Here is a 24,558-nt window from a genome sequence, read left to right as displayed (position 1 = left end):
ATTTTAATGGAGAACCTCTTAGTGGTCCTAGGAGAGGAACTGTTCATTACACTTCTATGCATCCATACATAATTCTCTTCTAATCCACAAATAAACAGATGTACATACCCACCAACACACATATTATACTTAAAAGTATAGCTGTTTGTCCATTTTCAAAGAGGATCATGACATCAGGAAGGTTATGCCATGACTTGCAAATGAACTGGATTTAACTAAGAAAGTCCTAAGTCACCAGCCTCACTTTCTTCTCTGGAACCATCAGGGTCCCGTGGCAAGATACAGATCAGGACTGGAGATGGCCCCCACTTGAAAGGTAAAAAAAGATAAGAGGATACTTCTCTAGGTGGATTAGGTTACATGTAAAATGCAAATGTGTAGTAGAGACTAGTGAACAGATAATGATGCTAGGTAGTAATTTTATACCTATTTACTGCAATGGTCACTACCACGCTCATTCTGAGGTTTTTGTAAATGTACCTTTCCAGAGTGGGAAAGTGGGTACTACAGATAGAATCTCATTTTAATAAAGAGGCTTTTCAACATCCCATAAGTTAACATATTATATTGATGCTCTGTTATTTGGGTAATAAAAAATTCAAACAAATTAAATCCTTCAGAGATGTATTTATTTACCAGTCTCTATCCAATTGGGGTTAATCTGTATGAACAACCTTTATGTTTAGGATGAGGTATAACTACACTTAAAAGCCATCTTAGCCTCAACCTCCTTGTCCTTTTTGTTGTATGGGATAGCATCACTGGCCACATAGCTGATGTTCTCCTTTGGTTTCTCTAACACCGGGACATCCTGCATCTCTTTTGCTTCACTTTTCCCACTTCCTCTGCTTCACCCACCCAAATTTAATTAGCCTTCAAAGCCAAAATCAAATCCCAAGCTGTTTTACAAACCTTTCCCCATAGCACAAACTAATTTTCCTATGTTCCTATAGGATGTAAAGTCTTTGGACAAACTAATTTTACAAATGGCTATATGACATCTTGTTCCAAACTAGCATTAGTCCCATATACAGAAATGAGCCTGAGCCATGAGGATCAAGATGTGTTTTCCTCCTGGTGTTGGTTACGTAACTAAACTGAGCAAGGAGAGACTTATTTCTAGTGCTGCTTAGTTCTGTTCTCTCATGCTGGAGGGCAGACGTGTCAATCAACAGGGCCTGCAACACTCCTGAGGGCAGCCTGAACCAGAATAAAATATAACTAGGAAATATTTAACAAAATAAGTAAAAATACAATAAAACACAGATAATATTAATATGTGGTTTTCCAAATTAACATATGGCCACTGGGATCCTCATATTTGTTTCTACATGAGTTTGACACTGGTGCTGTATGGTAAGTGTTTCCATATAAACAATATTTAGGTTCCCAATCCAGCCCATAAACCACTAGCACAAGAACTCCCTGATAAGGAAAATCCTTCTACCAAAACAGGTCAGCATCTTTTCTGCAATTTATAGTCTTAGTTGCTTGGAGATGTGAGAGGGTAATCAATGTTATCACTCAGCCAACATGTAAGAAGCCAAACTTGAACTCATATCTTCCTAACTTGTAGACCTGCTAGCTTTTACACCCTCATGTCCCTCTGTGAGCTGAATTGGTATAAGTTATATAAAATTGCCAAGGTCAAAGTCACGAAGCATGATAAGGATCCTGATACTGAAATGTTGTTCAACCAATTCCCAGAGACTAGTTCAGCTCAACTCAATTTGTGTCTTTGTTCTTTGCCTGGATTTTAAATATCAGAGAGACTAAAAACAAAACAGCCCTTCAAGGAGCTTAAACCTAGAAAGCAAATTTAGAGAGGATGGGGAAGGTTTTGGGGAAGAGATCAAGAAAGCCCTAAAGTAGGAGATGGCACCTGGACTGAGCTTTGGAGGAAGTTAGGAATTCTATAACAAATAAGAATGAATTTTAGATGTGGGGACAGATGGAATGCCATGTGTAAGGAACATTTAACAGTTATTTTACTACAAAATGTTCTGCTATAAAATGAGGCAGCTAGGCATAACAGTGAATAGTATCCCGCCTAAGGAATGTCTTCATGAAATCCTAGGCAAGTCACTTAACCTGTCTTAGTTCTCAAGTATAAAGGGAAGGGACACAAAAGCCCCATTCATTGATGATCAAATGGAATATTTGTAAAGCACTATATAATTACTAACTATTATTATTCAAAATGAACCTCCAGGGTTTTAACCTCATCTCACTATTTCTAGCCATCTTATGTTCCTTGTATTCAGAAGGAAGAAATTATGATTACTACCCATATCCCTTCCTTATCAGGGGCAGCCCCATTTCCAATAATACTAATTGTTCTACCTAGCAGCTTCTGTAATACCCAAAAGGCAGAATACCGAGTTCTAAAATTTTAAGCCCAATTCTGCCAATTCAAAGTAATTTTATTGGTTGCTTTTTCTCCTCTGGGGTCCTGAAAAAAGTAAGAGATCAAGGGAATTTGAATTTTGAACTCTCAATTAATGTCCTTTTTTCATATAGAACCAAAGCTCACAACTTTTCCCATCACTCTAATTCAGTTGGGAGATGGATTGTTTATCTTCCCCAGATGTGGATATCAGACTTTTTTAAATATCCAAACTCATTTTGAGAGTTGTCATTTCCAACTGTACTTTAAACTACAAGCTAGGAGATTTCTAGGGAAGAATGTATAGAATTTAAAGGGAACTTACAGATCGTTTAGTCCAACATCTTCATTTTATAGATGAGGAAAGTGAGGAAGCCAACTGACTACCGAAGACTATAGGATCACAGACTTAAGATTTAAGAGCTGGGGAGCTTTTACAAATTAGAAAACTGAGGCAGAGAGAAGTGGTTAGTTCACACAGCTGGTAGTCTGAGAAAGGATTCAAACTCAGGTGTTCCTGACTCCTAGCCCAGTTCACTATATCACCTAACTGTTTACAGCCAGTTATGTAGCACATTAATAGCAGGTCAGTACTCTTTCCATTGTGAGCCAATGCTTGCCTGTAAGGCTTGAACAACCAGTAGGAAGTACTGCAATCTGTTCAACTTGCCACAGAACTAGAAAATATTTTTTTTTCTAACAGGACCTGTATTGGACTAGAGGTGAGAAATGGGATAGGTCATGGATGAGAAAGGCTTGGGTAATGAGGGTATTGGTGGAGAGGTCAGTCACTCTTTCACATCAAGGAATTATTAAATTAACCTCCCTTGCCTTCCATAGTTCTTCAATGAAAACTTCCATAAAGCTAACTGCAAAACCTTTGAGACCTTGGAGTTCTTTGGAAAAATATGCATAACTGGATGAGATGGGGTTGTTTCCAGGTGTTGCTTCACGTGCTCAGGAGGGGGAGGTGAAGGGAAATCAGTGAGATCTGAGAGAGAGGTTCATTGCTGGTCTCTAGCAATTTCTTCTAGGTAGGGAGACTTTAAAAAAATGTTTTATTAATTTATAAACAATGAAAATCAATACAACTAAAGCTGCTTGGTAACAATTTATATTTAAACTAATTTCATTCATTAAAAAGCATTAAGTCATAAACGCATCATATTTATTCAAATTCATTTTAGAAAGCATAAAGCATTTCATTCACTAAAAGCACAAATCATCTTTCCCAGTCACACCCTTTTGGATTCTTTGATCATTTCCATTCACTTTTTTTTTTTTAAATATAGCTGTAGTTTGTGTGTATTTGTAGGCAGACTTTTGAAGAGGTTGAGAGAGCACAAGAATTACCAGACACATAATGGGAAGTAAACTGCCTGGGAGTCAGGAGATCAGTGTTCAATTCTCAGTCCTGGGATAAACTTTGGCCATGGACAAGTCACTTAGTCTTTCTGGGTCTCAGTTTCTTCATCTGTAAAATGAGGGGTTGGATTAGTTATCTCTAAGCATCCTACTAATACTAGTGTTTTATGACTATGATGAATATTGTTTCAGGCTAAGGAGATTCGATTTCATCTTCTTGTCTAAGCAAAGGGAAGCCATCAGTCTTTTTATGTGATGAGATCTCTGCTGTCGGGACTCTTGCTCTGGGTCGAAAAAGGTGAATGGGCCATCTGAAGACAAGGGCTCTGAGGACAAGGAAACAATTTTCCTGGAAAGTTCAAGTCCTCATCCATCGACTTCAGGGTTTGACTGTACAGAGCTCCTGAGGCTCCTCCCTTCTCACTCCCAACAGATTTTCTCTGCTAACATCTGGTTTTTCCACCAGACACAGATACCCTAAGTTTCCCTGGATTGATGAAGGGAATGGATAATGAGATCCAGGATTGTCTTAACTAGTCAAGATCCTTTATGGCCATAAAGGACAAGGGTTTGGGGGTCAAGGCCAAATCACTAGCTAAGCCGATCATGAAAAAAAGTATTATTTAACAGTTTTATTTCTTTATTTAGCAATTGCTCCCTTAGAAATTCTCCTTGATGTTCACAACCAAACCTGATCAAGTCTTCCTTGCAGGGCTGAAACCTTAACAATGAATCACCTTAAGTCTTACTTAGTCCTGTTCTATTATGTGACCCATACTGATGAGACTACTACTGTGACAAGGCTCCTTGTCTAACATCAATCCCTAGCATCTAGCTGGACCCTACTATTGTGACCTGACTAGACTTACTGCCCATAACATGACCACTATTGCCTGAATGATCATGTCGTGCCTAGCACATTCCTATTATCAGGATCTTCACTCTCTTGTTCTGGTAACTGTGCTGACTTTTACCCTGGATGACTCAAGATTTTGCCTACTTGTGTGTCATTACCATGACTTATAGCTAATATGCTCCCACCTTGCCTATCTATGTTTATAAATCTGAATCACTATATAGGAGAATGACATAATTAAAACAGATTTCATAAGATTACTTTAGTAATAGCATGTAGGATTGAAGGGAGAGGTTATTCCATTCCAGGTAGGAGATGAGGGCCTAAACTAGGTGGTAGTCCTGGGAATAAAAAGGGACAGAAGTTAGTAAAATTGTAAAGAAAAAATGGTGACTATGGGTTACTTTTGTGGGATAGTCTGGGAATGTAATTACTATTCATAATCTTTTCATGGGAAAATGCTTCCAGAATTCTAAAATTACTTATTCGAACCTTTGGAACACAGCCCATTTCTAAAAGCTGGGGACTCCTTGTACTGGAGAAAGTCTGTTAATTAAACAGATGTGATCCATAGAATCAAAATAAAAGCCCAGACCACTACATGGCAATCCTTTCTGGCTTCCTCACTAGTGCCCAAGTTTAATTCTCACAGTGGCTGTTCCAAAAACTTCTCTTTTAAGCATTTACTCTCTTTACTAATAAGATAATTACTATAACTCTTCACCAAGTCATCAAAAAATCTGAATCCATCATGAGATTCCCATTCATATTTTTCACCTAAACATAGTTCTATTGTTTCATCTGTTCTCCCATTCTTCCCTCTGTAAGTTTAGAGGAAGAAATATTTCTCCTTTTTTCTAAAAGATCTTTTCCTTTCTTTCTTTTTTTTTTTTTTAAAGGCAACTGGGGTTAAGTGACTTGCCCAGGGTCACACAGCTAGTAAGTGTCAAGTGTTTGGTCTGAGGCTTGATTTGAACTCAGGTCCTCCTGACTTCTGTGCCAGTACTCTATCCACCGGGCCACCTAGCTGCCCCTAAAAGATCTTTTCCTTCTTTCTTTGGACTCACATTCCTTTTAAACACCACACTATCCCACTTAGAGGTTGCCTCTTACTAAAAACTCCTTTCTGCAATAGCCTCATTTCTTCCTAACCCCTCAGGCTTGAAAATTTGAATCATCTTTTCTCCTTCCCATGAAATATCTAATTTAAAAAAAAAAAAAGCCAAAACTGGTAAGGTTCTTCCTTCACAATGTCTTTAAGATTTTCCCCCCTTTCAGTATTTCAATGGATCCACTTCCCTGGTCTGAGCCCTTGTGACATCATGTCTGAATTATTCTAATATCCTAGCTGTCCATCTCTAGTCTCTTCCCATTCAAATTCATCTTGTACAGAGCCATCAGGTTAATATTTCAAGGATATTTCTGTTATCACTTCTGTTTAAGAAAAAAAAAACAGTAACCCCCATACTGCCAAACAGATCAACTGAAAATTCTGCCTGGCATTTAAGGGTCTCCATGGACTGGCCACACATTGTTGTCCAACCCTGCTGCCTACTTAACAATGGCTCCTCAGTCTCCTTTACCATTCTCCTCACACACTGTATTCATAACTGCATTCACTCATCCCCTTCATCCTTCTGCCAAGAACTGCTCTCCAATCTGACATTTTCTTCAAAGATCTGTCATTTCACTGAATTGGGTATTGGTAGGTCCTCTACCAGTCAGTCAAGTAGGCATTTATTAATATGCCAGATATTGTGCTAAATGCTGGAGATACAAAGAAAAACAGCATATCACAACAAAGTGCTAGTTCCTGTTTTTATTGGCCTGCTCTACAGTGATGAGCCTCTCTGAACTGAGATTTGACTGTACGTGTTCCTGACTCTAGAGGGTAGTGCTCTACTTACTATGCCATCTAGCTCCCTCTAGGTGGCACAGGGTAGTTGAAGGGGAGTCCTTCAAATAACAGATTTATTACCAGAACTTTACACCTTGACAGAACCCACCAGTTTGTGCTCTGGTGAAATAGCTTTTGAAAACATCTATATCCTCGTTATTTCAAGACCTAAATCAAATCTTAGTATCTTCCAAGAAGCTGTACCATATTAATCCTAGTTTGCAAATATTTTCTCCTCCCTTGAATGTCTACAGTACTTAATAATTTCCATTATAATCTATCATTTGGCAAAATGGAAAATAAACCAACACTGAAGCCAGAGCACCCCAAGTTCAAATCCTGCCTCTGGTGATTATACCTCTACGGGCTTGAACATGACGGTCACTTAACCTTCCTGGACCTCAGTTTCCTCATCTGTGAAATTAGAGGACTGGGCTAGGTGAACTCTGAGGTCCCTCCTGGCTCTACATGATGTTGATGAATATATTGTGTTACACAGTTCTTCAGCAGTTTCATATATTTATTTTGCTCCCAAAATACTAAGGTCTTTGACAGGCCTTTCAGCAACAATGGCCTGAAGCAGGGTGATGAGGAAAGGCAAGAAGGTAGAGAAGTGAAAATAGGTTTAGTTCTGAGGTCAATGAGTCAACAAACATTAATTAAGCACCTACTATGTAACCAGCACTGTGTTAAGTGCTAAGAATACAAAGAAAGGCACAAAACAGTTGGTGAGCTCTCAAGGAGTTCAGTCCAATGGGGGGGGGGGTGTGGGAAACAATTTGCAAACAACTACATACAAACTAGCTAAGAAGAGGGCAAATTGGAATTCATCAACAGAGGGAAGGCATTCAAATTAACGGGTGGGGGGCCCAATGTAGGTTGGGAGAGGCTTCCTGTACAAGGTGGGATTTTCACTGAGACTTGAAGGAAGCCAGGGAAGTCAGAAGGCAGAGATGAGGTGGTTTCCTAAGCAGAATCAAACAAAAGTGAGGAGAGCACATCATGGCAGAGAGAACACTGAAATGAAAGCATGGAGACCCAGGTTTAGTTCTAGCCTTGCCCTTGTCTTGCTACTAACTAGCTATGTGAACCTGGGCAACCCATTACCTCTCTGGGCCGAGGTTTCTTAAGCCGTACATCAAGGGGCTTGAACTAGATCATTTTTAGAGCTCCTTCTGATTCTATCATCTGCACTGAAGCTACCAAAACCCCACCTATTCTGCCAGTGATACAGAAATAACAGGTAATGTTTCAGATGGTGCTAACAAGTTGAACAATGATAATCAGTGAGGTAAAGTTTCTGGTATCTTAAAGGCAAAGACCTCATCTTATTTATCTTTACATCTTCCCCATAATTAGTCTACAACACACATACAATATGCTAAATGTTACTGAATTTTGAATAAATGAATGCTTGAAGAGAGCTGCTTAATCTTTTGATGATTAATTTTGCAGAAAGATAGCAGGTCTGGTGCCCCTTAGGTCAAGACAACTGCATGTCCTCCACCTCAACTTTAAAAGTATCAAATCCTGAAATTCAAGTGGACATCAGAGCCCTTTTGAAGGGCTTCAACTTTATGTTATCTGTAGTATTGGGATCACAGAGAAGTAATCTCAGAAGCCATCTACTTCAGCCTCCTCATTTTACAGATGAGGAAACTGAGACCCAGGGAAATAAGTGTTAATTGTTCAGCCTCACACAGCCAGCAAGCTTCAGGGGGCAGGATTTGGACCAGGTCCTCTGACTGGAAAGCTAGTATTATGCTAAGATTTCTCCCACGTAGACAACTTCTTCACCCACAGCATTCTGGTTAAGTGAGATACTCCTCTAGTCAAGAAGTTATCAAACACACCACCACCGAGTACAACACTCCAGTGAGGCCCAAACCATGGCCCAAATTTTATTAAATGTGGCCCAAATTATAAAATGTAATGGGGAAATATTTCTTAAAAATACATAAAAGTACAATAAAACATAGATAACATTACATTTTAAAACTAAGTCAATATGTAGCCAATAGGAAAGGATCCTTATGTACAGTTTAGTGGCCCCATTTCTATTTAAGATGACAGGACTCATCAGAAAAGACCCTGATGGGGTCTTTTGATGAAAGACCAAAGGCAAAAGGAAAAGAGGATGGCAGAGGATGAAATAGATATAGAGTATCATGGAAACAACGAACATGAACTTGGACAGACTTCGTAGCAGAGGATAGAGGGGCCTGGTGTGCTATGGTCCATGGGGGGTCACTGAGTCAGACACAACTGAACAACAACAAAAGATCAAATTCGACCTCTTTGTAAAGCTATTAGCACAGTACTTGGTATATAGCATGAACTATATAAATACTAGCTATCATTATTATAATATGCTTATTAATAAATAACAAATATACTTAAAAGTACTTTTACTTCTTGCAAGGGCTCTAGCAACCTGATGGAGGGAGAAGAGGAATCATGAAAGGTCTCAAGTAGATGACACTTGAACTGAGCTTTGAAGGAAGTTATGGATTCTAGGAGTTGAAGGGAAGGACATAATATTCCAGGTGTTCAGGGAATGGATCGTCAAGTGTATGAGAAAGTGCTGCTTATGAGAAAAGGAGAAAGCTTCTCCTCCAAAATATAGTCCTTGAGCAAAACTCAGGCAGCTTTCTGCCTCCGCAGTAAGATATTGCTTTGGCCTTAATTATTCTAAACAATAAGCAAATACAGCACTTTAAAGTTTGCAAAGCATTTCACAAATATTATCTCATCTGATAATCACAACTCTGTGCAGTTATTACTATACCTATTTTACAGATGAGAAAACCTAGGCTGAGAGGGTAAGTAACTTGACCATGGTCATATAGCTGTCTGAGGCAGAATTTGAACTCAGCACTTTATCCACTAAACCACCTAGCTATTTCTGGAAGTCCTCAAGTGTTCCATAAGTGTTTCTTGGTAGACATTAAGTCAGGTCCTGTTTCAGGTACCCTGAATGAGGCTGTGAGATAGGCAACAGTTATGCTTGTAGCTAAACCAATGATATTTTCCAATACTCACAAGTGACCAGTCCCTCACGGTCCTGGAAAACCAGGTACTTAGTAACTTCCTTGACTAGATGACATGAATGCAGGAAAGATCTGTGACAGTCAAGATAGGAACTCCTGGTATGGAAGTTTCCTCCATTGTCTGGCTGGCAGATACGTCCTACAGCATTGGAGCTGTGTGACCTCTAGACAAAAGGACGTTAAGTGACTTGTCCCTGAAGTCACAAAGTGTTAAGTTACTAGTGACAAGAGTGGAAACCAGATGTTCCTGGGCGTACGGTCCTCCACCTCTCAATGATTAAGGTTATTAGCACATTAAAATTAATTTTGCAGGTGTGTTTGCATTACATGACCAGAGAGTCAGGCTCACCTAAAATAAAAAGGAATAGGGAATTGTCTGTGATCAAAGTTTGTGGTCTGTTGCAGTACTACAGCAGGAGAGAGGTGTAAAGGTGTAGTAGACAGTGGTCCAAAATGCCTATCGAACACTAATTAGCTACAAGCCTAACTTTTCTTATTTTTAAAAGAGATAAGACCAGGCTAAGTTCATATCTCATGGTTAGGCTCAAATAAGAATATATGCAAATCACTTCGCAAACCTTATAGGGCTACATAAATAACAGCTTTATTACTTTAAGATTAACTGAGGTTGTCAGCTGTCAAAAAGGATATTTTAGAGCTGTTTACAAAGCCACCACATCTGCCATAAAACTTTTATACATAAGTCATAATTGTTTATGGCTTTATTTCCACTGAAGAAAAGGAAATGATGCTAAATTGCTTAATAAGTTTGGTAGTACTCTCACTTTAATGGTTATTGCTAAACAGAATGAGTTTTAAGGGAGACTCTAGAATCCCTTCTAGAACTCGGGAGTTTCTTCAGGCAAAAGAATGACCCATTTAATAGTTTTAGTTTCTACCTTTTTATATCTATTCTAAGAAATCAGAGTCTCTTTTCATTTCTCTATCTTAATTAGTTTTAAACAATGCAGCAACAACACCACTCCTCCTACCAAGAAAGAACTGACCAAATTATGTCATTACCAGGATTTTTATTTTTAAATACATCATTTCTTTCAGAGCTAACAACTTAAAAGTATATGTGCTACTCTCTCTGTCTACATGGACACACCCCAAAGGCAAATTACATAAGGAACAGAGGCATTAGGACAAGAACAGTCATATTTCTAAAGCCACTTACCAAATTTGTCACCAAAAACTAGACACCACTGATTTAGCTTTTCAGTTTTTTTTTTGTGAGATAAGATTTGGGAAATTCAGCCATTTTCTCTCCCTCACTACCTCATAAAATCTCAGGGCAACTAGGTGACCCAGTGGATAGAGACTGGGCCTGAAGTGAGGAAGACTCCTTTTCCTGAGTTCAAATCTGGACTCAGATATTTAATAGTTGTCTGTGACCCTGGTCACAGACCAGGTGTCTCCTCTACAACATCCCTGACAAGTGAACCTCTGATGGAACACTGTTAGTGATAGCTCATTAATTCAAAAAGCAACCATTAATGGGCAGTTCTAGCAGTGAGAAATGTCTAATTTTATACAGCATATTAAACACACTCAACGAATATTATCTCACTTGAGATTCACAACAACCCTGGAAATAGTTATTATCCCCATTTTACAGATGAGAAAACTGGGGCAAATTGAAGTTAAGTGACCTGTCCAGGGTCCCACAGCTAGTTAAGTGTCTGATGCTGAATCTGAACTCAAGTCCTCCTGACTCCAAACCCAGGGCTCTATCCACTCTCTGACCTAGCTTCTCCAACAAATGGAATCTCCTCTGTGGTTCTATAAGAGGTCTACTTTTTCTTGATGATAGTGATGTTCTCCTAGTGTATTCTCCCTCTGGGTCAACAAGCAATTCTTTTATTAAATAGTTTATTCCCTCTGATCGTTTTCCTGGTTGTCTTCCTCTATACTGGCTAGTCTGTCAAAGCCTCTCTAAAAATGTGACATTGACGACTGGACACAAGACTCCAGATGTGGTTTGATCAGAATCTACCTGGACTACAAAACCTCTATTACCTAAGATGGAACTGTACATACTTAACTTGAGTATATGCAGCTCTTTTATCTAATTAACTTGAGCATATGCAGCTCTTTTATCTAATTAATTAACTTGAGTATATGCAGCTCTTTTATCTCAAGGAAGTCAAAACACTTAATCCTTGAATTAATTTGTTAACCCAGCAAAGGAGAACAATTCACGTTTACAGGAAGCTTCAAAGTTTATGACCTTTTCTTAAAATAACTTCATAAGACAGATCTAATTCAAGCACAAAAACATCAACCCAAGAGCATAGATGAAGTGACCAGCCTAGGGTCACACTGCCAGAAGTGACCGAACTAGACTCAAACCCTGGATTCCTGAATTCAAGTCCTTCAGTCTTTCAAAAAAAAAAAGTTTATTAAGGCTTTTTGTTTTTATATCAAGTTATTTCTGGATAGGCCGCCCCTCCCCCCCACCCAACCCCCACTTAAAAGAACCTTCTCGGATAACACGGAAAAAGTCAAGCAAAAAATAAACGATTCGGGGACCTCATCAAACGGTATGCGCTATTCTGCCCCCGTAGCCCCTGCTTAACAGGGGCGGAATGAAGGCAGAAAGTAAACCACCTGCCCAGCGCAGCAGCTGCATCCCGGATTCAGCACGTGCGGGGGACCCTCGGGGTGGGGGCGGGGGCCGGCGGAAAGGGTGGGGGAGGGGTCTTGGAGGGCCCCGGCCCCGGAGCTCCTTTCCCCTGCCCTCTGAGGTCGGACGGCCGGCTCCGGGGGTGGGGGTGGGAGTTTACATGTCCGCCCCCCTTCCCAGCCACCGCCCGGGATCTCACCCGCCGCCAGGCACAGGCCGCGGACGCTCCCCATGGCCGCCAGTGAGTGCACGTCCTTCCCTGCGCAGAGCAGCCCAGCCAGCTGCCACCTGCCCGGCTCCGGCACTCAAAGTCATCAAGGACCCAATGACGTGGTGCCTGGGCTGCCTGCACCACCGCCAGCACCGCCCCACTCCACCCACGTGGTGCCCTCGGGGGACGGAAGAGGGAGCGGATCGGCCTCTGGGTTGGGTTATGCTGCTCCTCTGTGGCACGTAGCTTATGTCGTTGGTTCTAACTTGTGCTTAGTGCCTGAAGCTCATTTAAAAAGATGTGATTTTTGTTGTTAAATTGCCCTCTTCTCCACACACTACCTGCCTTTTTAGAAATGGATCATATAAAGGGTTTCCTACGATTTCAGCATCCTGGAAAAAGCACTAGCTTGAGAGTCAGAATACCTTGGTTCTGGTTTCGTCTCCAGTTTATTCTGTCTATATCTTGTTAGTACATAGTTTTTGCATATTGTCTCCCTCTTTAGACTCCGAGCTCCTTAAAGGCAAGGACTGTCTTTTACCTTTCTTTGTGCCCTTAGCACAGTGCCAGGCACAGAGTAGGCACACAGTAGGATCTGACTGCTCTAGCATTGCTTTCTATGACTTTAAGCAATCAAAAAACGTTCTGCACAGTCAGGAATTTCAAGGGAGTCAGATTACTCATTCTTTGAATTTATTTGCATCAATGCTGCTAAAGAGAACAATTCACATTTACAGGAAGCTTCAAGGTTTACCACACCTTTTCTCACATTTATTAAGTGCTTACTATGTGTCAGGCACTGTGCTAATAGATACAAAAAATAGGCAAAAGACAGTCTCTGCTCTCAGGGTAGGATGAAGATATATTGAAGTGGAAAGTATCAGAGAGGAGGAAGGTTGATGTTTCATCTGGACTAGATGCTCATGTCCTTTCCAACTTTTAAGATTATAATTTCTTGAATCGCATGGATGGCCCATTGGGTCCCATTACTAAGGAATAAATAACCTATGCATTGTCTTATAGTGGTCTTCCCCAGCATTGGGGAGTGGAGAAGATCCAACAGCATACTTTTCATGTTATGTATAATATACATTGACATTTACTCCTAGTTTTTTTTTTAAAGGATTCAACTAACTTTTTGATTCCGTCACTTTTAAAACGTATTTCTCACAGCAGTCCAGTCCTTGAACCAAAGTCAAGGCCATCCAGAGGTGAACAATGAAGTGGGACAAGGGTGAGGATAGATAGAATTAGGAGTAGCGTGGGGAAAAGAGAGAAAGGAGGAGCCAGAGATGAGAAGACAGGAGAAGGGAGTCTACAATAAGAAAAAACGCCTTCCTCGAGTTGAGCTTCTCTGCCCCATCCCAGGCTATTTCTGTTCAGGCTTTGCTTCGGACAGCCTCGCTCCTCCGTGATTGGCCTCCGCCGGGGTCCTCGCGCCTGTCCAATATGTCGGCGCCCAGTGGTGGAGTGAATTGTGAGGAGATCGCAGAGTTTCAGGTGAGAGGCCCCCTTGCGCCCAGCGCACCCCAACTTCCCAGGCCCGCGGGGCCCGTATTCCCGCTTGGGCCGGGGGAGTGAGCCGGGTTCTGCTCGGGCGGAGGAGCGGAGTGAGAGGCCCTTTTCCTCAGGGCCCTTGGAGGTCACGGAGGGGCGAGGACGCCGCTCGAGGGGTGAGGGGGGGCGGGGTCCCCTGCCACGCGGCCCCGGTCCCCGCCTGCTGCGAGCTCCTCTCAGCTCGGGACCGGGGACACGGGGAGGCCGGAGCAGCTGGTGGCTCTGGGCCCCCGTGGGGAACAGCAAAAGGTCCCATCCCCCAGGAGTGGTAGCCTCGGACCCGGCGCGGAATGAATGGGGGTGACCCTGAGAACACCGCCTGGTCTGGTCTCCCAGCCCCCCACCCCCATCCCCGCCTGGCTAGTGAGGGAGGAGCAGTACCGTGCAGGTGGTGAGAGAAGAGAGGGATACACACCGAGAAAGAGTGAGTGTGTGTGCGCGAGTGTAGACACGTGTTCGCGGGGGGGGGTTGTCTAGTGTCTGTCTCATGCTGTTTTCCTGTCTCCCTTCTTCCCTCCTTCTCTCCCTCCCTCTCTCTGTTTACCACTTTGGGTGTGTTTGTCTGTATGTCTGTGTCTGAGTTTGGTTCTAGTTATGTATGTGCGTGTGTTTAGTACCAGTTTGGGAAGCAGGTTTGTCTGAGTTTGGTACCAGTTAGCTCTCCGTCTCCATCTTCCCCTCCGCTTCTCTCTCTCTTCTCCCCCCCCCCCCCGTTTGGGGGGGGGGGGGGGGAGGTTGAGGGTGTTACAGTTTGGGGATAGCTGTGTGTGTCTTCTGGTGCTCACTGGCAACCAAGTTAAAACGTGCAATTCAAGTGGAACCGAAAATTGAATTTTGGATCCCCTCCCCGGGAATTTTTATGAAGTTTGTTTTTACAAGCCAAAGAGATGAATGCTTGGGAGGGAAAACCTTCAGAAACCTACACTGGAGCCCTACCAATGCCTTTTGTCCCGCTAGAGAAAAAAGTTAAAATAGACTGAAGAGAAAAAAAAGCCACCTGTAAGATTAAATCCCAGAGCAGATCCAGATAACTCTAGCATTATGAAGGAATTTTGGAATACACTGCAGAGGGTGTCCAATTATGGAAGGAAAATATAGTTGTTTATTTAAACTCAACATGCATTCTAATGACAGTTTTCATAATTATGTGGACTTTTGGGGGGGAGGGGGATATTTTAAAATCCTTTACTCCCCACAGTGATTAACCACATTTTCCATGTACATGGAAACCTACTCTAAAGGTAAATGTTTATTCAAGTATTTGAGATTTCAGAGTAATCTGGTCTTGCTAAAGAAAATTTCGTATTAGGCCTAAGTTTAGGTACCCAATACATGAAATATTAATGTCTTATATCTTGTACAATACTAGAAGTGGACTTGTCCTTGAAGGCCGTTTGGGGCCACCCCTGTATTTTGCATATCAGACACTTAAGGCCTTTCACTAGAGCCGGAGGCAGCTGGGTGGCACAATGGATTGAATCCAGCCTGGAGTCAGGAAGGACCCGAGTTCAAGCTTGTAATAAATGCTTATTCCATCCATACATCTTAAGAAGATATCAATGATCCAGTTTCAGTAGGACATGTAGTTGAAGTGATTATTCTACTAAACATAAGATTTGATATTTTGCATATGTGATTTCATTGGTGTAGGGAACTTTAAGGTGAGGATATTCTATCAGTCAACAGGCATAGGTAACTGTTTTGCAATTTATAGCCTTTGAAAGTTGCCCAGGGAATACTTGATAAGCTTAAGTAATTGGCAATCATCCAGCCATTATGTGTTGGAGGCATAACTTGAAACCCAAGTTTTCCTAATTGAGGCAAACTATCCACAGTGTATACATTTAGTATACAGATGGAAATGATCTTTGCAGGTCATTTTTTACAGATTATATGCCACTTTGTTTTCCTAAGTCATCCAAAATTTACGTGTTTCACCCTCCATTACAAGTGTCTTCTCTTAACTGATTTCTTAGCCATGGTCATTTTCTTAAAACTGGTCCTCATGTAAATATGTCATGTGAGCATAGTCTGGCAGAGTTTGATTTATCTTCATCAGATTCAGCCTTCCTCATGTTACAGGTGAGAAAACTAGGGCCCTGGATGGTGAAATGCTTTGATCAAGGTCATACTGCTGTTTAGTGGCAGAACTAATACTAGACCCAGGTCACTTGACTACCAAGCGCCTGACATTGCCACTATGTTATCAGAACCACCTTCTGACAATAGCAATGTCTCAGTCTTCACTCTGAGAACACCACCTCTCTATCAGGAGGTGGGCAGCATGCTTTTTAATGTATCCTTTAGAATCATGGTTGATCAGAGTTCCCACGTTTTTCAAAGTTTTTTGTCTTTACAATATTGTTATTATAAATTGTTTTCTTGATTCTTCTTACCTCAACTCTGCATCAGTTTGTACAAGTTTTCCCAGAGTTTGTCTGAAACTTTTCTCATTATTTTTTTTTCAGCGCAATAGTATTCCATCACAACCATATACCATAACGTCTTCAGCCACTTTTCAACTAATGAACTCGGTTTCCAATTCTTTGCCAGGATAAATAGACCTATAAATATTTTATAGATAGGAGTCCTTTTCCTCTTTTTTTTTTTTTAAATCTCTTTGGGAGTGTTAACCTAGTAGCAGTATTGCTGGGTCAAATGACAGGCACAGTTTAAAAGTTTTGGGGCATGGTTCTAAACTGCTCTCCAGAATGGCTGAACCAATTCAATGTGTTGCTCTTTGTATAAGAAAATAATATTATTAACTTACCTTCTCTCCTTATAGGTTTGTTTACCCTTTCATCTGATCTCTTGTGTTATACATTTAGATTTGAATTGTCACTAAGCTAGGAGTACTACCTGTTTTTAAAAATTGTTTTCTTGTGTAAAGTTGACTGACACATTCCAAGCAAACTTGTGACTTCTCTATACCCAGATCAACCAGGTTTCCCTAGTCCAGACATTTTAGCGATCTTAAGCCAGAGGTTCTGTCCTACTTTTCCAAAATTCTAGGTTCTTGAAACATGTGTTGACTTTCTGTAGGAACCAAGAATCTAAAATCTGGAAGGGACACAGGTGTCAGTCTAATTTACACCATTACAACATTCCTGGGACTTCTACAAGAAAAACCCTCATGATAGGGTACTCAGTAGGGGAGGTCTAAAACTACCTGCAGTGCATAAAGCTTTATGCTAAGTACTATGAATGCAGCAGTTAAAAATGAATTAGTTCCTTCAGTCAAGGAGTTTGCATTCTATGGTTTGGGATGTCCTTTTATTATGAATTTTTAAAAATAGTTAATATTTTTAAAAGTTTATGAAATTTTCCATTTTATAAGCAACAGGTGTGTTGCAACATTGTTTTTCATCAAAATTCTCTTATTCTTTCAGGACATGAAAAAACATAAAAAGGAAGGACATTATTCTAGTTATGAACTTGAGCAGTTTGACTTCACCTCCCTCAGCCTTGGTTTCCTCATTCATTAAAGGGGATTGGATTAGATAATCTCTAAATTCCCTTCCAGTGCTATAACTTTGGAACTTTATTTAAAAAAATTCTTTAGGGTTACTACAATTCACTTATACTTCTTCCCCCTGTATTCCAATGTGGTAGAGTAGAATTAACTGAATTTGGAGTCAGAAAACGTGGATTTGAATCCTGGCTTCTAGAATGACTTTGGGCAAGTCACTTATCTCTTGGGGCCTCAGTTTTCTCATCTATAAAGTGATGGTTCTAGACTCGATGATCTCTAAAGCTCAGATCCCCTCAATATTATTCTCAGTTCTCTCCTTTAATCCAGTCGCAGAAGAAAATATGGTTCTTCTACATAAGGCCAACTCATCTACTTGTGCCCTTGATTTTATCTCTTATTGGGGTAGAGCTTGTCCCTCTTAATCTTCTATCTCTATCTACTGAGTCTGTGTCCTGCTTTCTAAGCATTACTTCCCCATTCCCCATAGAAAACATTCCACCTACCATTCCCATGCCCTTGCCACAGGCCTTCCCCATTCCTGCAAAATTCTCTCTCCTCACCTTTTAGACTCCATTCAAGACTCTTCAGTTGCCAGCTCCTGCAAAAAGGCTTTTCTTGATTATCACCAGTTGTTGGGGATTGACTCATAATTACTTTGTGTTTACTTTGTATTTACTTATCTGTATACCTGTTGCTTCTTTCTAGAGATTGTAAGCTCTTTGAGAACAGGAATTTTTTTCATTTTTGTCTTTGTATTCCCAACTCCTAGCACTGATAGTAGGCACTGATAGGCAATTGTTGAATTGAACTGAACCTTTTCTATAATGTGAGAGTAATAAATTTCCATGATAATAAAGCAATTCTGATATACTGTGCTGATGACCCACATTCAGTTTACTTGTCATTGAATAGTCAATGACTTAATCATTGCCATAGTATTCTTGCTAATAATCTTTTTAAAAAGAAATTATTTCTCCAATGTTTCTGGTTATCTATAAAATATCATTTCCATAAAATATTACCAGTTGAAGGATCATTACCAAGATTGGGGTGTTTTGTGGATAAGAAAAGCAAAGTTAAAAAAAGCAAGGACGAAACCATTTCTAGTTAGGGCCTTCCTTAGTATGTAAACTCTGAGAAGGAAGTGAGGAAAGATTTAAAGATAACTCTGAGGTTCAGTTTGAGTTCCTATCATGTGAATAGAACTAATGACAAAGCCTCATCCACTCTCAGACAAATACAAATTCACAGATATACAAATACCTTCATTTTAACAAGAATTTTGAGATTTTAGAGTCGAAGGTAGTGATATGAAGATCATCTAATCCAACTCTCTAATTTTCTAGATGAGGAGACTGAGGCCTAAAGAAGTTGTCTTGGCCAACTCATAAAGTTAGTATGTGAGAGTGCTATATTGTGACTTCCCTTACCACTTATCTTTCCACTACACTTTCCGCACATATATCCTTAAAGATATAACACACAATAAAAACCAAGAAGCACTTTCTACATACTAATTTGTGTTCTCTCTTTGTTCCATATGTATTGTTGCTAGAAAGGAGGTAAAAATACTCAAATACATGTAATTGTGCAAAGAGAGTTGAAAGTATCAAGACTGAACTTAGGCAGATTTGGAAAGTAGAGGAATTGGGGTTCCCAGCTTTCCCTTTTTATGACCCCTCAATTCCTGTCTTAACCAATGGGCTGTAATCCCTTTGCTATCAAACCAAAAATGGAGGGAATATCAGTTATTTATACTTTGGTATAAATCCTTTAAAGGCCAAATCAAATGCTAACTTCTCCTTATGGGAATGTTTTTTACATCTCCTGCCAGTAATTATCTTCCTCCTTCAGATCTTATAGAACAGTATCTTGCAGCTCCTTAACGTGTTTGTGTTTTTTTGTATTATTTTCCCCTTATGCTGAAAGCTCTCTGAGGAAAAGGACCATGTTATCCAAATATTACCTCCCTTCCAGAGCCTAGACATTATTTACTGCAGTTGCTCTTACTAATTGCTCTTTTCAATGAAAGTTTTTCAATGAAAAGTTCGGGAGAGTTGCAAATAAAATTATGCCTGATAAGAAAAATATCATTACTGGCTGGGGAGGAAGGCTTCATGGAAGAAGTAGGCCTTGAGTTGGTCTTTAAAAGAGGGATGAAAATATTGCAGGGAGAGAGGAAGAGGAAACATTCTGAACATTCGGAACAACATAAACAGCTTGTTGTTTGTCCTTCGTTCTTGAAAACGACAAATAACATCATGAGTGTGATGTTTTGACTTGAGGTAAATTGGATTCAAGTGAGGAGGGGTCGCAAAAAGTTGTCAGTCTCACTCTGTCCTCCAGAGTCATCAAAGTCCAGTAGCAAAAACAAAAGTCAAGATGACTGGTGATGACCCAGAATGCGATGGGTGACGTGGGTCTTTCCAAATTAAGGTCTTTCCCAGGTCTCTCTGTCTCTGTCTCTGTCTCTCTTTAGGCAATATTCCTTCAATGACTAAGGACTAGGTAAGAATTGAGACAAAAGATGGCCCCAAAAAAATTTGCCTTCCCCTACCTGATTGATTTTTATTATAAGCAAAGGTACTGAGATAGGAAAGCATGTACAGGGTATGCCTTGTAGTCTGCTGTTTGGATTGTATATATGGAAGATAAAAGTAAGAGTAGTAAAGTTGTAAAAGTAGGGTAGTAGCAGATTGTGGAGGGTTCTGAATGTCAGGCAGGCAATTTGAGATTTACTAGTTTAGACAATAGGAAATTAGTGTATTTTGAGAAGAGTAACAGGGCCAGATACAAAGACATCATATATGGAAATATCTTCAAATATGCTTCTTACAGATATAAGGAAGATAAGCATAAAGGAAGGGTTGGAGGAGGAAAAAGATGAAAGCCCGAGGTCTTGTTAGGAAACTATTGCTCTAGTTCAGTATGGTTGTAATAAAGGCCTGTACTAGGGTGCTGGCCATAAAGCTGAAGGGGCAGAGAAGAAAGCTACCACAGACAGAACCAGTCTAGCTTTGGAAATGATAGGATAAGTGAATGTAGAGGAGAAGGGTGAGTCAGAAATAACACCAAAGACCCATGGTGAAAATAGGAAAGTCAGAAAGCAGAATGAATTTAGAGGGAATGTAATAAGCTCAGTTTGAGGAAGTATTAAGATACAGAGTGGAGGTGGAAAGGATATGATGCAGGCAATTGGAGGTACAGATCTCAAGTTGCTCTAGCTTTTGTGTCTGAAGGTATGGGAGAAAGAAGCAAATTATGCATCCATAGGTATTAAAATTCTGTCTTTGATTCCTCTAGCTCAAGATAGATGTTCCTTCTGCTTTAAGACCATCTCTCCAAGCTTTTAAAAGTTTCTTTTTAAACTTTTAGAAGTTTCATTTAAAAAACCCAAATAAAGCATTTAGTAGCTATTATATATTTTAGTGTAACATCAATTCTTCATAGTCTTATAGTATATATGCCGTTTTTTAAAGGATAATTTCCATGAGTTGTTTTTGTAAATTAAGATTTCCTCATAATGGTTTTCCTTAAAATAGGAACACATTAGCGCCTTCAGTTGATTACACACTCCTTATTTTACAGATGTAGAAGCTGTGACAAGGATGGGGTGAGTGACATTCCCAAGGTGGCACAACTAGCAACTGGCAGTCAAACCCATGTTGTATGATTGCAGATGTATCGTACTTCACTGAATTATGCTGCCTAGAATTAAGTAGTTGTAAGCATTCGAGTCAGGTGCTTTTTATACTGCTAGTGTTTGAGAAGTTCTAGGGACATAAAAGGGGAAAGACTTACAATAATCCAAAACCTTAGAAGAGTAGTCATCAGTTCCATAGTTCATGTGGATCTCTGTGGTCTTTCCTACTGAGATGCCCTTCTCCTGTATTTAGCTACTTTCTATGTTATCTGGTTTGGTATAAATGGAATCAGTGACTATTTTCTCCTACCTTTTTCACCTTTCAATTTAGAGTCCTTTAGATGAGATTTGTAATACTCCAGGCAGATTTTTACTAGATCTCTTCTATATACCCCATCCCTGGTGAAAAGTTCTTCATTCCTGTATTTTAAGCTGAGGTCCAGAAATCCAAATAGAAACTCCGAATTTCAAAGTTGGAAAGGTTGCTTAGTGGCTTTGTGGTTCAACTCATCCCATCCCCCAACAAGAATTCCTTCTTCAGTATGCCTGACAAGTGGGCACCCTGCAGACCTCCAGTGAGAGGGAAACCATTGTCTCCCATGATAGCCCATTCCACTTTCTTACATTAACCCTAAATTTGCCTTTTTGCGACTTCTAACCTTTGCTCCTGCTTCTGCCTCCTGAGGACCAAGCAGAGCAATCTCTATGGTACTTGAAGATAGCAGTCATGACTCCCTTCTCCAGACTCAATACCCTAATCCTCATATTACATGAACTAGAGGCTTTTTATCATTCTGATTGTCCTCTGTATGCTTTCCAGCTTACCAGTGTCCTTCAAAAAATGTTCCCAGAACTGAACACAATACTCTAAATGTCTGACCAAGGCTTTTATGCCTACCTTAATACAACCTAGGGAGGCATTAGCTTTCTTTCCTGCCATATCATGTGCTTTACTTGTATTGAATTTGTTGTATTTTTCTCAGATTTTTCTCAAATGAACTGCTGTCTAGTCAAACCTTCCCTGTCTTGTGAAGTTGATCTTTTGAACACATGTGTAAGAATTCACATTCGTCACTGATGATACACATATACAAACATACACATATATACATACATACATGCATGCAAATAGTCTTACTCAATATAGCCCAATATTCTAACCTGTCAAGATATTTTTGTATCATGATTCTTTAATTCAGTGGTTTAGATATCCCTTCCAGTTTTGGGCCTTGTACAGTTCTATGAAGCATATCATATATTCCTTTAACTAAATAATTAAAATATTAAGTAAGACTGGATTAAGCACAGGTCCCTGGGAAATTCTATTGGAGAGCTGCCAGATTAAAATGGAAGTGTTAATGACTATTCTTTGGGTCTAGCTGCACAACCAGCTCCAAATCTGTCTAATTGTACTCTCTTCTAGTTCAGATCTCTCTCTCTAGTTTTTACAAGACTAGAATGCGACTCTCAAATAAATGCTTTGCTAAAATCTAGGTAAATTATATCCACAGCATTCCCTCAGTCTCCCAGTTTTGTAACCCAATTAAAAAAGAAAAATCAAGTTAATCTGATACTATCTCTTCTTGATGAAGTCAATGCTGCATCTTTGTAATTTTTTTTTAAACTGGGTTACTTATTCTCTCTGGGCCTCAGTTTCTTCAGTGGGAAAACAGAGTTGATAATAGTTAAGTATTTTATAGGATTTAGAACTAGAAGAGGCCTTAAAGATCATCTAGCCCAATTCTTATTTTACAGGAGGTTAGGTGGATTAGTGGGTAGAAGGCTGGGTTTGGAGTCAGAAAGACCTGAGTTCCAGTCCTGTCTCAGACACTTACTAGCATTGTGGTACTGGGCAAGTAAACTTTAACCTTTTTCAGTCTCAGTTCCCTCATCTATGAAATGGAGATAATAATAGCACCCACTTCACAGGGTCTTTGTGAGGAGATGATATGTGTAAACTGTTTTGTAAACTTTAAAGTCCTATATAAATGTTAGGTATTATTGTTATTATTTTACAAGTTAAAAAAAAAGAGAGAGAGAGAGACAGACTGAGGCCCACAGTGGTTCACATATGTAGCAGAGAGCAGAGCTAAGATTTGAACCCAGACCCTCTGACTCCAGATCTAGTGTGCTGTCTATGGTATAGAGACACCATGTCGTTGTCATGTAGATTTATTTGGCTCAGAGGACAGAACTAGGAGGAGTGGGTGCAGAGAGGGAGATTTCAGCTCCATATGAGGAAAAACTTCCTAACAAAAGTTAGATCTGTCCAGAAGTAGAAAGTCTTGAGAGATACAGTCCTTTTTCCCACCACTGAAACTCTTCCTACAGAAGAGAGATAGCCACTGGTTTGGGATGTTGTACAGGAAGTACATGTACAGATCGTACAGGCCATACATAGTGACTTCTGGGTCAGTTAACTAAGATGATGAGGATGATTAAGGACAAGAATAGTGCAGAAATTAAACGCTCCAGTTCTGATAACTTCCTTTGCAGGGAAAATTAATGCCAGTTAAACCTGAAAACAACTTTCTAAGTCTGTAAGTGTAGCTTTTGAATCTCTTTCTAGTTTCCCTTACTTTTTTCCAATTTTGAGATCCTGCTATTTTATTAATAATTGCCTAATTCGAAGGGTTGTTGTGAGGAAAAAGTTTTTTAAACACTTCATGGATTGGAGGCACTGTTATAGTATGGTACTGACTATAAATACTGTATTCAGAAAAAAAGATGAAAAAGATTCATTAAAGATGAGAAATGGAGATAATATGTGTGTTCAGATGAATTCAGTGAAATTAAAAGTCCATATTAATGCTCTGCTGAATTGATGAGGGCAGTCTTCATAGAGGAGGATTTTTTAAGCATTGAAGGTTAAACAGGATTTGGATAGGCAAAGGTTAGAGGAAGTCATTCCAGGCCAAGAAAATGGTGTGAGCAAAGTCTAAAAGGCAAAAACGAACAGAGTGTGATTGAGTAAGCCAAAGTTCTGAAGCCAATAAGCAGGCTTCATTTGGGAGTTTGGTTTTTAGACAATGTAAGCTAGCCTTTATTTAATGATTTGGATTTGTTGGCCCTTCTGAGGCTGTTTATTTCAGGTATAATAATGAAGACCGAGAAAAGGCCATTGGACTTGGCAAGTGTTAATAAAGTGTTGAAGAATGGAGTCCAGATTCCAGAGTATAAAAAGATTTGATTTAGAGAAACAGGCAAAACGTGAATGACACTTGAGAAATTTGTCAGTGAAGAGAAAGACACAAATAGGATATTAACTTCAGGGAGGTATTTTTAAGTTAAGTTGGATAATTGATAACTTATCAAGTACATTTCTAAGTACCATTCCCAATTTCTAGGAACTTGGAATGTGGTTGATTAGCAAGTGAAATTATCTAAACACTTCGGGGGGGGGGGGGTGTTCAAATCCATCTTCAGACAGTCACTAACTATGTGACCCAGGGCAAGTCACTTAACCTCCATCAGTTTCAGCTTTTTCATCTT

At 39.9% G+C, this 24,558-nt stretch overlaps 2 protein-coding genes across 3 annotated transcripts in view; one reads left to right on the top strand and one right to left on the bottom strand.

Annotated features, from left to right (window-relative positions):
• FAM162A (family with sequence similarity 162 member A) overlaps positions 1-12,479 on the bottom strand; it is a 41,981-nt gene extending 29,502 nt beyond the window's left edge. Inside the window, exon 1 of the mRNA XM_027845272.1 lies at positions 12,383-12,479. Coding sequence (XP_027701073.1) covers positions 12,383-12,416 — 34 coding nt within the window. The 5' untranslated portion in view covers positions 12,417-12,479. The remainder of the gene's footprint in view (positions 1-12,382) is intronic.
• Positions 12,480-13,525: 1,046 nt separating this feature from the next.
• CCDC58 (coiled-coil domain containing 58) overlaps positions 13,526-24,558 on the top strand; it is a 35,965-nt gene continuing 24,932 nt past the window's right edge. The window contains exon 1 of one of the 2 annotated variants that reach the window (XM_027845230.1): positions 13,526-13,894. In XM_027845230.1, coding sequence (XP_027701031.1) covers positions 13,844-13,894 — 51 coding nt within the window. In that variant the 5' untranslated portion in view covers positions 13,526-13,843. Of the gene's footprint in view, positions 13,895-14,150; positions 14,376-24,558 lie in introns of those variants that run through there. The other variant, XM_027845231.1, reaches the window with a different exon arrangement.

The sequence above is a fragment of the Vombatus ursinus genome, unplaced genomic scaffold, assembly GCF_900497805.2.
Source record: "Vombatus ursinus unplaced genomic scaffold, bare-nosed wombat genome assembly UNPS02014959.1, whole genome shotgun sequence".
NCBI lineage: Eukaryota > Metazoa > Chordata > Mammalia > Diprotodontia > Vombatidae > Vombatus > Vombatus ursinus.
The sequence above is the reverse complement of the archived record's forward strand: the minus strand, read 5'-3'. Positions and strand labels throughout refer to the sequence as shown.